Source organism: Castor canadensis, chromosome X (genome assembly GCF_047511655.1).
Source record: "Castor canadensis chromosome X, mCasCan1.hap1v2, whole genome shotgun sequence".
Classification (NCBI taxonomy): Eukaryota; Metazoa; Chordata; class Mammalia; order Rodentia; family Castoridae; genus Castor; species Castor canadensis.
In genome coordinates this window covers 126,640,361-126,656,857 of record NC_133405.1, presented here as the reverse complement: position 1 = coordinate 126,656,857, position 16,497 = coordinate 126,640,361, and the positions used below count along the sequence as shown (strand labels likewise).

Below are 16,497 nucleotides of genomic sequence, written 5' to 3'. Positions count from 1 at the left end.
CCCCCTCCCTCTTCCCCCCCCAATACCCAGCAGAAACTATTTTGCCCTTATTTCTAATCTTGTTGTAGAGAGAGTATAAGCAATAATAGGAAGGAACAAGAGTTTTTGCTGGTTGAGATAAGGATAGCTATACAGGGCATTGACTCACATTGATTTCCTGTGCGTGGGTGTTACCTTCTAGGTTAATTCTTTTTGATCTAACCTTTTCTCTAGTACCTGTTCCCCTTTTCCTATTGGCCTCAGTTGCTTTGAGGTATCTGCTTTAGTTTCTCTGCGTTAAGGGCAACAAATGCTAGCTAGTTTTTTAGGTGTCTCACCTATCCTCATCCCTCCCTTGTGTGCTCTCGCTTTTATCATGTGCTCATAGTCCAATCCCCTTGTTGTGTTTGCCCTTGATCTAATGTCCACATATGAGGGAGAACATACGATTTTTGGTTTTTTGAGCCAGGCTAACCTCACTCAGAATGATGTTCTCCAATTCCATCCATTTACCAGCGAATGATAACATTTCGTTCTTCTTCATGGCTGCATAAAATTCCATTGTGTATAGATACCACATTTTCTTAATCCATTCGTCAGTGGTGGGACATCTTGGCTGTTTCCATAACTTGGCTATTGTGAATAGTGCCGCAATAAACATGGATGTGCAGGTGCCTCTGGAGTAACAGTCTTTTGGGTATATCCCCAAGAGTGGTATTGCTGGATCAAATGGTAGATCGATGTCCAGCTTTTTAAGTAGCCTCCAAATTTTTTTCCAGAGTGGTTGTACTAGTCTACATTCCCACCAACAGTGTAAGAGGGTTCCTTTTTCCCCGCATCCTCGCCAACACCTGTTGTTGGTGGTGTTGCTGATGATGGCTATTCTAACAGGGGTGAGGTGGAATCTTAGCGTGGTTTTAATTTGCATTTCCTTTATTGCTAGAGATGGTGAGCATTTTTTCATGTGTTTTCTGGCCATTTGAATTTCTTCTTTTGAGAAAGTTCTGTTTAGTTCACATGCCCATTTCTTTATTGCTTCAATCTCATTACTTGTTATAGACCTGTTTAAATTGCTTATATTTTCTTGGGTCAATTTTGATAGGGCATATGCATCTAGAAATTTATTCATTTCTTCTGGATTTTCTAGTTTCTTTGAATATAATTTTTAAAGTATTCCCTAATCATCCTCTGAATTTCATTGGTCTTTGCTGTGATATCTCCCTTTCCATCTCTAAGTTTATTAATTTGTGTCTTCTCCTTCCTTATTTTGGTTCATTTGGCTAAGGGTTTACTAACCTTGTTTATCTTTCAGTGAGGTGACTTTTTGTTTTATTGATTCTTTGTATTATTTTAGTCTACATTTTAAAAATTTCTGATCTAATCTTTATTATTTCTTTCTGCCTACTAATTTTGGGTGTGGCTTATTTTTGTTTTTCTAAGTGCTTGAGGTCCATAATTACGTTATTTATTTGAGATCTCTCTCTTTTTTTAAATGTAGGCACTCATAGCTATAAACTTTTCTCTTAGCCCTGTCTTTGCTGTATCCCAAAGGTTCTGGTACATTGTGTCTTCATTTTTATTTCATTCTAGGAATTTATGTGTTTGAAGACCAACTGCTTAGCCCACAGTGTATTGTTTAATCTCCATGTGTTTGAATATTTTCTGTAGCTTATTTTGTTGTTGATTTCTAGTTGTATTCCATTGTCATCTGATAGATTGCAAGGGGTTGTTTCTATGCCCATGATTTGTAGGGTTGGTCTCTTAGTGTTGTCCTAGTAGTCTTGTATTTTCTGTTTATACTGTCTTCTTTTTGTTTCTTCCTTATCATTGTCTGAATGTTTTAATTCATCTAGCTTGTCTTCAAGCCCTAATATTGTGTCTTGTACTTAATCCAGTCTATTATTGAGACTTTCACCTGAATTTTTTTGACTTACTAAACTTTTCATTTCCAGAATTTCAATTTGATTTTCTCCAGGAATTTTTTTTCTTGATGGTACTGGGGGTTGAATTCAGGGCTTCATGGTTGCTAGGCAAGTGTTCTACCACTTGAGTCATGCTCCCAACCCTTTTTTGCTTTAGTTATTTTTAGAATAGGGTCTCACATTTTTGTTTGGGCAGGGCTGGACCACAGTACTCCTATTTACACTTCCCACAAAGCTAGCATGACAGGCATGTGCCATCATGCCCAGATATTAGTTGAGATAGGGATCTTGCTTATTTTTTGCCTGGATTGGCCTTGAACCATGATCCCCTTGATCTCTGCCTCCCAAGTGGCTGAGGTTACAGGTGTGAGCCCAGCTTATTTTCTTCAGGATTTCCATATCTTTATTGAATTCCTCTTTTATATCCTGTATTGTCTTCTTTATGTAATTCTGATGTTTGTTTTTTCTTTGAATTCATTCAGTCATCTATCTCCTTTAAACTCCATTGATTTTTCTTTTGAATTCTTTTCCTTAGATGTCAGCCATTTCACTATCACTAAAGTCTCTTAGTTTGAAATTGTTGACTTTTAGAAGAGTCTTTTCTCATATTTCTTGTGTTTTTACATTGTGATTTGTGCATTTGCAGTCAAGTTGTTGGCTAGAGCTTTAAATCACCTATAATCTTTCAGTTCCACTGCTCTCAATGTTAAGGTAGGACTTGGTAATGACAAGGTTAATAAAATACTCGCCCACCACTGGACTGGGGCTATAACAGCCAAGCATTCAGTCACATGATTGGGGCACTATATCTAATCCCCAGGACTTCAAAGGAAAAGAAAACAAGCTGGTATTGTTTTTGGTTCCTGATGGAATGTTGATGCTGTGTGTCAGCTGACTGGAGCTGTAGACTGTTTCCTCCTTTTTTTCTGCTGCCCTTCTCTTTCTCCATGCTTTTCAGCTGTCCTGTCACTTCTTTTGTGGTTTCCAATGCTCTTCCTCTCTTTTTCTTCAGAATGTGGTCTCTTCTTTGTGACTTTTCTCATTCATACAGTCAAATGGATAAAGCTAATCTGCCTCTTGCCCTGCCACTCTGGTTCCTTGTTTTGTATTGTTGTATCTAAAAACCCATTGCCTAACACAAAGTCATAAAGATTTATGCCTGTTTCTTCTAAGAGTTTTATAAAGTTAGCTCTTACATTTAGGTCTCTGATCTATTTTGAGTTAACTTTTATGTATGGTGTGAGGTAGGAATCCCATGTTATTCTTTTGTGTGTGGATATCTAGTTGTCCCAGAACCATTAGTTGCAAAGACTGTTCTTCTCCCATTTAGTTGTCTTGGCCCACTTGTCAAAAATAAATTGACCTTAGGGGCTGGGGATGTAGCTCAGTGGTAGAGTGCTTGCCTAGCACATGCAAAGCCCTGTGTTCAATTCCAGCACCATGAAAAATTGATTGACCATGAAGGTAAGAATTTATTTCTGAACTTTAAATTGTATTCCACTCATCCATGTGTCTAGCCTAAAATGAGTTCCACACTGTTCTAATTTTGAGCTTTATACATATTTGGGATCCCTAATCTGAAAATCCATATCCCAAATTTTGTGAGCAGAAGTAAAGTCTATGCAAATATTCTAAAATATAAAAATCTAAGAAATCTGAAATACCAAGTATTTAGATTCCAAGTATTGTGGATAAGGGCTACTCAATCTGTAGTATGTTTTAAAACTGAGAAATGTCAGTTGAACCTTGTACTTCTTTTTAAAGGTTCATCTCCATATGAATTTTTTAAAAGAATTATTAGGATATATTCATTATACAGGGAGGGGATTTGTAGTGACAATTTCAATTAGACTTATATTGTACATTATTTACATTGCCCCCATTGTCTCTTCCTCTCACCCCCTCCCCACCCCACTTAAAGCAATTGCAAAAAGGTTTTTTAGTTCTGTTTCATATAGGTATATGAAGTCCATCAACCATATACCATCACCTTAATCTCCTTCCTTCACTCCTCCTCCCAATAGTACCCCCCACACACTGTGTCTATTTTACAGTCCTGGTTTTAATTATTAATATTTAAGTTGACATTCAAAGGGGTGTCTCAATGTGGGACTGTGGGTGTGCTCTACTTTGGTCTATTCATTCCCTTTGAATACTTTCCCTTATCCTTTTACCTTCCACCCCCTGTTTTTCAACAGCTTTCGATACGTATCCTTATATCCTCTACCTTCACATCTTATGGTATGCAATATTACTCAGCCACAAGGAATAATGGGGCTTGAAGGTAAATGGATGCAATTGGAGGACATCATGTTAAGTGAAGTTAGCCAGGATCAGAAACACGAAAGACACATGCTTTTTCTCATACGTGGAAGATAGATATAAAGATAAACATATATACAAAAAAAGCATGATCATATACAAACTCAGATGTAGAATATGTTTTTAGCAATGGAACTACTCTATAGAACTTGGGGAAAGAGGGAAAGGAGAAGAGAATGATAGAGCATCAGTAATATCGCATTCCATATGAATTTTTGTATAAGCTTGTCATCATGCAAAAAAAATGCCAACTGGGTTTTAACAGTGAATAGGTTGAATTTGTAGATCAATTTGAGTACCATTGCCATCTTAATACTATGTCTTCCAATCTATGGACTTGAAATTTTGTTCTGTTCATTTAGATCTTGTCTAATTTCTTTCAACAGTGTTTTGTACTTTTCAGTATCCAAGTCTTGGATTTATTTTGTTAAATTTATTTCTGGATATTCTTTTTGGTGCTATAAATTGAATTATTTACTTGATTTCTTTTGGAGATTGTTTATTTCTAGAATACAAACATATAACTGATTTTCATATATTAAGATTGTACAGTCTTGAGCTAGTTCTAGTAGGTTTTTTTTAGTGAATTCTTTGGGATTTTTATGTATAAATTCATATCTTATTACATATTACATTACTTGGTCATAACTGATTATAATAAATATATGGATAAAATGGCCTTACTGTATACAAGATCATAGTAATCTATTAATAGAGATAGTTTAATTTCTTTTCCAACCTGGATACTTTTATTTCTTTTCCTTGTCTACTTGCCCTGGCTGGAACCTCTACTACAATGTTGAATAAAACTGATAAGAGCAATATCCTTGTCTTATTCCTCATCATAAGGGGATGCACTCAGTCTTTCACCATTAAGTATAGTGTTAGTTGTGTATTTTTTGTAGATGACACCTATCAGCACCAGGAAGTTACCTTCTGTGCCTAGTGGCATAGAATTGTCTAATGTGTTCATCATGAAGGAGTGTTAGATTTTGTCAAATACTGTTTTCTGCATCTATTGAGATGATCATATTGTTTTTTCTTTATTCTAGAAATGTAGAATATTTATATTGATTTCAAAGGTTAGACAAACTTTTTCTCCCTAGGATAAACTCCTGTTGCTCATGCTGTGTACTACTTTTTGTATGTTGCTAGATGCAGTCTGCTAGCCTCTTGTTGAGGATTTTGCATCTTATGAACAATGAGCAATAATTGGTCTATATTTTTGTGATCTTTGGTCTTGATATCAGGGTAACACTGGCTTCTTAAATGGGCAGTGTTCCCACCTCTTTGATTTTTTAGAAGAGTTTGTAAATGATGGGTACTAATTTTGCTTTAAATGTTTGGTGTGCAATTCATAAATGAAGTCATTTGGCCCTGGGCTTTTTTGGTGAGTTGTGGAATTACTTATTCAGTCTTTGTACTCGTTATAGGCATGTTCAGTTTTTCTATTTGTTCTTAATTTGGGCAGCTTGTAACTTTTTAGGAATTTGTTCGTTTCATCTAGGTTGTCTAATTGGTTAGTGTACAATTGTTCGTAGTACCCCCTTATACTCTTTTTTATTTCTATAGTTCAGTAATGATGTCCCCTCTTTCAGTCCCAATTTTAGAAATTTGAGTCTTCTCCTTTTTTAGCCAGTCTTAAGATTTATCAATTTTATTGCTCCTTTCCAAGAACCAAATTTTGTTTTTATTAATTATCTCTGTTTTCCTATTTTTAAAATTAATTTCATTCTCACTGTGTAGTCCAGGGTGGTCTAGAAGTTTTGATTCCTCTGCCTCAGCCTCCTGTGTAATGAGATTACAGGTGTGTACCACCATGTCCAGCTTTCTTCCAGTTTTTTATTATCATATTATTGTTGTACTGGAGGTACATTGTGACATTTACAAAAGTTCTTAGAATATATTATACTTGAATTCATCCCCTCCATCATTCTCCTTTATCCTCCCTTCCCCCATTCCTGGAATAGTTTCAACATGTCTCATTTTTCCATTTACATACATGTATGCATAATATTTCCACTACATTCCTTCTCCAGTTTTTATTTTTTTAAAAAATTAGGTGGTACTGATGTTTGAACTCAGGGTCTTGCATTTGCCAGGCAAGTGCTCTACCACTTGGTCCATGCCTCTCAAGTCCTTTTTTTCCAGTTTTAAAGTAGAATATCATATTGATTTGAGTGAGATCTTTCTTCTTTTTGGTATAGGTATTTATAGGCCTAAACATAGGCACATTTACCTATATAGGTATTTATAGTCATAAATACAGGTATATTTATATAGGTATTTGTAGCTAAAATACAGGTATTTTCAGTAGCTTTTTTTTTTTTTGGTGGTGCTAAAGATTGAACCCGGGGCCTTTTGCATGCTAGGCAAGCATTCTGCCACTGATATCCCTAGCCAGATCTACTATTTTATCCTTTTTATCAGCAAATACAGATATTTTAATATAAAAAAAGTATTTATAGCTATAGATTTATACATATTTATTCCATTATGTGTTTATAGCTATAAATTTTTCTATAAGCACTGCTTTAGTTGCACCCCACATACTTTTCCTTCTTTTCCATTTTTTAAAAATTTATGTTGAGACAGGTCTCACTATGTAGCCCAGGATTGCCTCAAACCCAGGATCCTCCTGCCTTAGGCTTCTCAGTGTGAGTCCTGAGATTATAGATGTGCCTTACTATTACTGGCTGTTTGTTGTGCTTTCATCTTCATTCATCTTATAGTATTCTCTTATTTCTCCTTTCATCCATTTGTTCTTTAGGTTAGTATTGTTTACTTTCCTTGTATTTATGAATTTCCCAAATCTATTTCTGTTTTTAATTTCTCATTTATTTTGTGATCTGAAAAGATACTTTGTATGTTTTGTCTTTTTAAATCTGTTCAGATTTATGTTATTTATATTATGATCTATCATACAGTATATTGTGAAGAATGTTCCACAAGAATGTGCCTAGAAAGGATGTATATTCTGCTGATGTTGGGTGGAGTATTTTATATATGTCAGTTAGGTCTAGTTAGCTTGCAGTTCTATTCAAGTCCTATATTCATGTTAATTTTTCATGCAGGTGTTCTATCCATTAGAGTATTGATGTCCCCAAGTTTGTTGAATTCTCCTTTTCTTTCAATTCTTTGTTTTGGCTTCATAGTTTTGGGCTATGTTGTTTGTTTTATAATTTGTTTGTTTATAATTAGTTTATCTTCTTGATTTAGGGACTGTTTTATCATTATGAAATATCCCTCTCTACCTTTAGTAACAATTTTTGTCCTAAAGTCTGCTGTTTTGCCTACTATTAGCATAGCTATCATGGTTACTATTTGCCTGGTATTTCTTTTTTTGTCCCTTTCCTTTCATTCTTTGAAATTAAAATGTGTCTCCTATATATAACACATAGTTGAATCTGTTTTAGTATCTGGTATCACCACCTCTGCCTATTGATTATTTAATCTATTTACATATGTTACTATTGATGTGATTGGATTTGCATCTGCCATTTTATTTTTCTGACATACTGTCAGCCCTTCATACCTGTGGGTTCCACATTAAAAGTTAAGTCTGTTTTGACATATATAGACATTTTCTTATGATTTTTCAATAAACAATATAGTATAACAATTCTTTACATGGCATTTATGTTGAATTAGGTACTGTAATTAATTTAGAGATGATTTAAAGCATACAGAAGACTGTGTGCAGGTTATATGCAAATACTACATCAGTTTATTCAAGGGACTGAGCATCTTTGAAGTTTTGTAACCATGGAGTTCCTCGCATTAGTCCCCCATGGATACCAAGGGACAATTGTATATCTCATGACTATTTTGTACCTCATTTCCTCTTAATTTCAAATTATTTTTGTAAAATGGTCTGAGGTAGATGTTTAAGTCCAGATGGTTATCTAACTGTGCTAGTACCCATTTAAATTAATGTCTATTTGTACCGAATTGTAATATCTCTTTTCCCATGTGTAGTTGGATATATTTATGAAATTTCTGCTATGTTCTACTCGTGTATATGTCTTCTCTTACATTACTGCCTATTATTTTGTTTCAATAACTTAATGATAAAGTTCAATATCTGTCATAGCACATTCCTTTTTATTTTGCATTTTTTTCAAATAATTACTCATGTGAAGCTTTGAATTCCCAAAGTAAGCACTATTTTTAATCCTTTTAAGATTTCACAATTGACCAGTGTGTTGGTGCATGCCTGTAATCCCAGCACTTCAGGAGGTGGAGGTAGGAGGATTGAGTTTCAGGCTAACATGGGCTACCTAGCAAGACCCTGTCTCAAAAAGACAAAAAAAAAAAATCCAGAAAACGTGTGTATGTGAACACACACACGTTCAATAATAATATGGTGTGTTTAAATTTAGGTGATTTATTTAAAGTAGAAACTGGTAAGTGGTAACATGCCACATTAAAATGCAACAAACCTAGATATTTTACGTGACTTTCAACTAATTATTTTTTTCTTCACACAGTGTTCATGCTATGGAAAGCAGTGCCCTCAGGATATTAAAAGAGAGAATGATTTCACAAAAAACTGACCTCACTCATGCTTTCCAACTTCAAGACCGTAGTAGATCAGGTAATAGAATTATGTAGTCCTCATTTCAAACATATCAGGTTATATACAGGTCAGTTTTCATTTTCTTTACTTCCTTGGGATTTCAGTTCTTCCATTTTTGCTAGAAAGAAATGATAGAGACAAAATAAATTTAAACCCATTATTCACTCAAACCAGGCATATATCTTCTTTTTGGTAAGATTCTTTCAATTAAAAAAACAAGTAACTCTGAATTCGACTTCTATCCTGGTAGTATATTAAGAAACAGCTAGTTTCATGAGGATGCAGAATTTTAATACATTTATCAACTTCACAGTATGGTAAACCTCCTAGCTACATCTCCACTCCTTATGAAAGATGATTTCAGTCAGGCATGTTGGTGCACACCTGTAATCCCAGCACTGCAGAGGCTGAGGCAGGAGGATTGCAAGTTTGAGGCTAGCCTCCACTACATAGGGAGACCCTGTCTCCCAAAAATAAAAAAATGATTTGACCTATGTTCACGAGCATGGAGCAACAAGCAAGCACAAAAGGCTGGATTGTCCTGGGGCAAATGTTAATATTGGTATAACAATCATCCTAGACTAAACTCTAGTATACTAGAAAGACAGAAAAGCTGAATTTGGGAGTTCCACATTATGTCTGTACCCTCAAAATGGTGAACTTACTCTAGAATCTGTAATGTTCCTTACTCCTAGAAAGCAAATCCTTTTTTGAGGAAAGCATCCTTAATTTTCACTACTAGTATATCCCAAGGTTAAGATCAACCAATGTGAACTCACAACCAATGATTACCAAACAAAGAAAGAGATATGAGGTATGATGTATAGCAGTCAGCAGAAAGAACAAACAACAGATCTGGTTCCCTAAGGACATCAGATATTGGAATTATCAAATATCAAATATAAAATGTAAAAAAATGAAAACAAAAGAATCACAAACATGCACTTTAAAATCATTTAAAGAAGTAGCAAGTAGCTGTAAAAGTACACTTGTTAAAATAAAGAGAAAGCATAATGGATGGGTTAATGAGATGATTAGATACTGCTCAAGAATTACAAAGATTAGCAGATATGAACAGCAAGAGCTGGGTGTAGTGGCACATACCTGTGTTCCAGGTATTTGACATGTGGAGGCAGGAGAATCATGAGTTTGAGGCCAGTTGGGGCAAAAGTAGTGGTGAGACCATTTTTCAAAACCTTGGGGTCAGAGCTCAAGTCACATTGCTGGCCTAGCATGTGTAAGATTGTAGGTTCAATTCCTAGGACCACAAAAAACAGTGAAGCCAGCCTGGGTTAAGTATTGAGACCCTGTCTCAAAAATAAATTCTTCTTTTCAATTGAAAATGAGAAATGTACTTCAGAATAACTCTTGGATCAAAGAAGAAATGAGAATGAAAATTAGAGTGCTGAAACTAAATAATAATGAAACTACAGCATTCAAAACTTTTTTTGCGGTATGGGGTTTTGAGCTCAAGGCCTCACACTTGATAGGCAAATCCTCTACCACTTGAGCCATGCTTCCAGGTCAACATTTAATACTTATGTATGCAAATTAGAGAGATATTGATAACTTTCAATGTAAATATTGAAAAAGATGAAATTGTGATCATCAAAGTAAAAAAAATAGTTCTTTGAAGAAACTGGTACATTTGATACAACTCTGTTGAGAAAGAGAAAAAGAGGTCACAGAAGAGAGCACATGTGTTCAAGCACAAATAACCAATGCCAAGAGTGAAAGAGATGTTATTATAGCAGAATTTATAAACATTAAAGAGATCATAAGATGTATTATGAAAACTTTTATGCCAGTGAATTCAAACTTTAGATCAAATGGACAAATTCCACAGGTTTGTGTGTATACTGTTTCTATTATATATATATATATATATATATATATATATATATATACACATACACATATATAATATATATAAATAGAAAACCTTGACAGTTTCATTTACAGTTACAATATATATTTAAGAAAGAAATCAAACAACTCTTATACAAACTCTTCTAGAAATAGGAAAGAGGGAAACTCTTCCCAAATTACTTTAGAAGGTCTGCATAACCTTGATATTAACTCCTAAGGAGAAAATAGGAGACTTAAGGGCTTATCTCACTGATAAATTTAGATTTTCAAAAATTCTAGATGAAATATTAGACAAAAATTAATATATTACAACCAAGTTTGATTTTTGCTAGGAATGCTAGGTTTTTTTTAACATTCAAAAACCAATCAGTGTAATCCACCACTTTAACAAAATTCAAGAAGCCATATAATTCTCTCAAAATAAAATAATTATTTGATATATTTCACCCTGGTTTCATGGTTTTAGAAAACTAAGAATATACATGAACATCCTTAATTTCAGAAATCTGCCAAAGCCTGTAACCAACAGCGTGCATAATGGAAAGGAATGAGAGGAGGAAGCATGATATGCTGAAAAATGCCCTGTCCCTCAGTGTGTCCACATCATAACATAATCTGTGAATGTTTCTTTACATGACAAAAGGGAATTTGCAGATGTGATTAATTTAAGGATCTTGATCTGGGGAGATTATACTGCATTATGCAAGTGTGCCTGATGTAATCACAATAGTCCTGTTAAGGGAGATGTAGGAAGAGACTGAGTTGGAGGGGAAGTTGATATGATGGGACCAGATGGCAAAATGACATCTTTTGAAGATGGAAGATGGGACACAAACCCAAGGAATACAGACAGGCGGTAGAAGCTGGAAAGGCAAGGAATGAGATCATTCAGTCAGGGCTACTGGCAGGAACCCACCTGTTCACACCTTTACTTTTGCCCAGTGAAACTGATTTCAGACATCTAATACCCAGAAGAATGAGAGAATACATTTGTATTATTTTAAACAACTAACTCTGTGGTAGTTTGTTTCAGAAGCAATAGAAAATTAATACAGATGCCACTATCAAGACAACTGTTCAATATGGTACTAGGGATGCTCCAAGTACATTAAGTCAAGGTAAAGAAATAAGAATTAAAAAAGGAAAATATAGAACTGTTACTATGTATAAACAATATGATTAAGTATATAGGAAATCCAAAGGAATCCACAGAAAAGCTATTAGAATTAATAAATAAATTTAGCAAATTGTCAAACACTAGATCAGTATACAGAAATTGATTACATTTCCATATAGTAGTGTACTAATCAGTCTGTTTAGGATATAGAAACTGTATCAGTAATTTGAACAGAGAAATTTAATACAAAGAATTATAAGGGTTTGACTGATTAAGGTATAATATGCATACAGGTAAAATACCAAGGCAAAATCCCATTGAACAATGAACAGACACTTAAACAATGAAGGGCAGGAATATAAAACAGGATATGTTAAGAGGAGGGAAATAGCAGGAGAGGGAGGTTAAATGAAGAGGTTAAAGGAGGGTGAATATTTAGTTGAGGTACTTTCAATACAAGTACAAATATGAAATATTGAAAACTGTTGAAGTTATTTTAAGAGAGTAGCGGGGAAAGAGGGAGCATAAAGGAGGGGATGAACCAAATTGGGGCATAATACATGAATATATGGAAATGTCACATGAACCCCCCCCACCCCATATAACTATCACATACTAATAAAAATATTTTTTAAATAAGGAATTAATAACTAGTAAACAGTGATCAACTATTAAAAGTGATAAAAGAGAAATCTTTAAAAGATAAAGGAATAGCAAGTAGAGTAAGTATAGGGTGGAGCTACTATTTCTAAGGAAGAGAGAAACAGACAGACACCAAGGAGGAACAAATTTCGGAGAATCCTTTACTCCCAAACAAAGCTGAGATTCAGACCTCATTGGAGAGGGCATGGCTGTGGCCCACTGCATGGGGCAGGAGGTCACTGATGGGCCTCCAGTCAAAGTTGATCTTCAGCTAGTGGGCCAGGCTAGAGAGAATGGAGCCACCACTGTGGTGCCAGTGAAAGTCACTAGAAGGGTAGGTGTCACTGCACTTTCCACACACCATTAAGACAAAATAACTGGAAAAATACTTGAAAAAAATCGAATCTGCTCTGAACATGGACAGACTGTTCTCCTTATCATTATTCCCTAAACAATACACTATAACAACTATATATGTAGCATTTACATTGTATTAGGAACAGTAAGTAATCTAGAGCTGATTTAAAGGGTGCCAGAGGCTATAAGTAGGTTATGTGCAAATACTATGTCATTTTTATATAAGGAACTTGAGAATCCTCAGATTGTTGTATCCATGGAGGGCTTCTGCATCCAGTCACTCACAGATATCAAGGAAAAACTGTATATCAAAGACCTTAAAAGTACATAATAAAATACTGGAATTTCACTTGTAGGAGTGATCCTAAGGAAAGGTGGAAACTGTTTATAGCCATTAAAACAGTGTATTAATGTTTATATGTTTATTAACATAGATCTACATAGATAAACATAGATCATAAACTTACTAAAACATTGGTTATTCATAATTTAATGCTAGTAAAAAATAGAGTATTTTGTGTGTTTTACCATATATACTACGTGTCTATAAAACATGCTAAAGTACAGTGTATATTTGATTTTAACAAAGAGAAACTATATATACATTTATGTATAAATATGTTTGCATAGGTAAAGATGGGAAGTATCAACATTATTTCCTGTTTATTCAAAGTCATTTAAGTGGTGAGGGTGGTGGGGCATGCCTGTAATTGCAGCACTTGGAAGGCATAGGTAGGAAGATCACAGGCTTGAGGGAACCTTAGCTACATCGTAAGTTCAAGACCAGCCTGAGCTACATGACAAGCCCCTGTCCCAAAAAAGCAATGGCTGGGGATTCAGCCCAGTGATAGAATGCTTTCCTATAGTGCATGAGGCCCTGGATTCCACTTCAAAAAAAAATTCAAATGAGCATATCTTTACTAGTTAGAAAAAATAAAAATAGTTGGGATTTCAAAACTTCCATATAGTGTTGGGGGGAAAGCAAATTAGATGAGAAAATTGATGGATAATATACTAAAATATTAAAATTAAGTTACTGATCCTTTGTATTGTTTTGTTTCCACATCTTCTATAAAAAGCATACATTATTTTGTTAATCAAAACAAGGGAAAAAATCTAGCCAAAATGAGATTTCTTACACATGACAGGAAGGATGGAATCTGGGGAATATTAAAATCTGTCTTTAGTTATTCCTCCAGAGCTCAGGGACCTGGTAGGACAGATCATGGAGGAAAGCAGGTCCCAGGCTTCAAAACCCTAAGCTGCCCAATGACTCTGCCCAGGAACTTGCATTTTTTGGTCAAATTATATACAAATTATATGGGCTTTCTCATTGTCATTGTTGTTAGGAAAAATTTCAGTGGCCCAGTGGGCTTTTTCTATGGAAAGCACTTTGGGGCTGAACTTACCATGGAGATCCCTGAGCTCACATCTGGTAAACACAGATGAAGATGGAAATGTTGACTACATGTCCAGCTTCCAGGATATCCACATTGAAAAACCTGTGAAAAAGGCAAGTGACACTTAGTGCCAGCTAAAATCTGGCTAGAGCAAAACATCCTTGCAGCAACCTCTAAATAATTTAGTGCTTTGCCAAATTGGGAGTAGAATCACCTAATGGATGGGAATGATCTGTTCAGGGAATTTGTATATTCTCTTTACAATAGGCAAAAGGAAAAATGAAAAGGCTCTGGCAAGCAAACCCATGTCACATATGGGATTCTTATTTCAAGTGCTGTCCCACCTGAGGTCAGATGTGCATTCATTCTTTCATGCAAAACACATTTTTAAAATACTGAACATGTTTCCTTAACCATGTATAGACTTGCTGACATGACCCAAAATGTGCCTTAAAGAATGGGAACACCCCGGGGAGAGTGATCAGATTCCAGACCTTGTTAGTGAGAAGTTCATCAGCAATTTGTTAGAACATTGAGCTGATTGAAGTGGGACTTGGGTAATCCTTAGCAGGGAAGGTGAGAATAACGGGGAAAGGAAATAAAAATGCAGGTTGGAACTAAAGTATCCATAGGAAGGAGACTTCAACTTCACTTCAGAGGCAGTTTACCATGGCGACTCAGATCATAGGCCTTGGTTGAGGAAGCTAAGGTTCAAATCTCATTTAATAACTATGGGATCTTTGGGAAAATTGTGTTATCTGTTTTCTAATCTGTAAAATGGACATAATAGTTTTGTTCCCATTCCTAAGGGCTGTAAAGGACTGAATGAAATGATCCATATAAAGCTTTCTTTAAATGTTGGCAGTCGTTATTTACTGCTGCCATATTTACTTTGGTTCACTGAGGAACACAAGGCCTGTAGTGTGAATAAAGATGGGAGGGCCAAGGGAAAGCTTGCCTTCTCAAATTTCTACTTAAATCACCTGATTGGAATTGGTGGGCTCGCTCAGTGGTAGAGCACTTGTCTAGCATATTCACAAGACCCTGGGTTCTATCCCCAAAGAATTGGTAAGGGTGTTTTCTGTTTGTTACATTGCTGTCATTAATTCTAAATGTTTTAACACTTAGAAAATCTTCATTTTAGGTTAAATCTACTGTACTCGAAACTCTGTACAGGTATCGATCTGACCTGAAAATCCTGTTTAATATCATTGACTCTGATCACTCAGGTAAATAACCTTTGATTAGTTCAGTAGTAGTAGAAAGCAAAGGGTAATTTGTTTCTTTGAAATTGAACTGTGTTTTCATCTATTTCATTCTTCATCCAAATATGATGACACTTGGGAAAAATGAACACATGTTTAATATTATTGTTATTTACCTGGGCCAAAATATATTCAAGACCATAGAGTTATACATAACCCTATGTACCCATTGGTCCCACTGGAATAGACCATTTAATAAATCACCAAACTGATTTATCTGATGATTATCTTTTTTAGATAAATTTTTATTAGGATATATTCATTATACAGGGGAGGATTCATAGTGACAAGTCCAATAGACTTATATTGTATATTATTTACATTGCCCCCATTGTCTCTCCCCCTCAACCCCCTCCTTGCTCCAATTAAAGCAATTGCAAGAGTTTTTTTAGTTTTGTTTCATATAGGTATATGAAGTCCATCTACCATATACTATCACTTTAATTTCCTTTATTCACCCTCCTCCCTCCCATTAGTAACCACACACACACACATACAGTACCTATTTTATAGTTTCATTTTTCGTTATTAATATTTAAGTTGATGTTCAAAGGGTGTCTCACTGTACACCCACTGTGGGTATACTTTATCTTGGTCCATTCAATCCCTTACATTACTCTCCCTTATCCCTTTGCCTCCCACCCCCATTTTCCAACAGCTTTCAGTACATATCCATATATCCTCTACCTTCACATCTTATGTTATGTGATATGACTGATGCTGTATCATTCTCTGTTCCTTTCCCTCTTTCCCTGAATTCCATAGAGTAGTTCCACTATTACAGACATGTTCTACATCTGAGTTTGTGTATGATCACGCTTGTTTTGTGTATATGTTTATCTTTGGATCTGTCTTCCACGTATGAGAGAAAACATGCATCTTTTGTGTTTCTGATCCTGGCTAACTTCACTTAACATGATGTCCTCCAAGTAATACTCCACTATGTATATATACTACATTTTCTTGATCCATTTATCAGTTGTAAGACACCTGGGTTGTTTCCAAAACTTGGCTATCATGAATAGTGCTGTGATGAACATCAGTG

At 35.2% G+C, this 16,497-nt stretch overlaps 2 protein-coding genes across 12 annotated transcripts in view; both read left to right on the top strand.

The window, feature by feature from the left end:
* The window catches only part of LOC109684825 (serine/threonine-protein phosphatase with EF-hands 1), a 332,462-nt gene that overhangs the window by 32,204 nt on the left and 283,761 nt on the right, over nucleotides 1-16,497 (top strand). The gene's annotated exons all lie outside the window — the stretch shown is intronic.
* Nucleotides 1-16,497, top strand: part of LOC109674958 (serine/threonine-protein phosphatase with EF-hands 1-like) — a 120,953-nt gene that overhangs the window by 94,401 nt on the left and 10,055 nt on the right. For all 8 annotated transcript variants that reach the window (XM_074064226.1, XM_074064224.1, XM_074064227.1 and 5 more), the window contains 3 exons: nucleotides 8,714-8,820; nucleotides 14,137-14,300; nucleotides 15,332-15,416. In XM_074064226.1, the coding sequence (XP_073920327.1) occupies nucleotides 8,714-8,820; nucleotides 14,137-14,300; nucleotides 15,332-15,416 (356 nt within the window). The remainder of the gene's footprint in view (nucleotides 1-8,713; nucleotides 8,821-14,136; nucleotides 14,301-15,331; nucleotides 15,417-16,497) is intronic.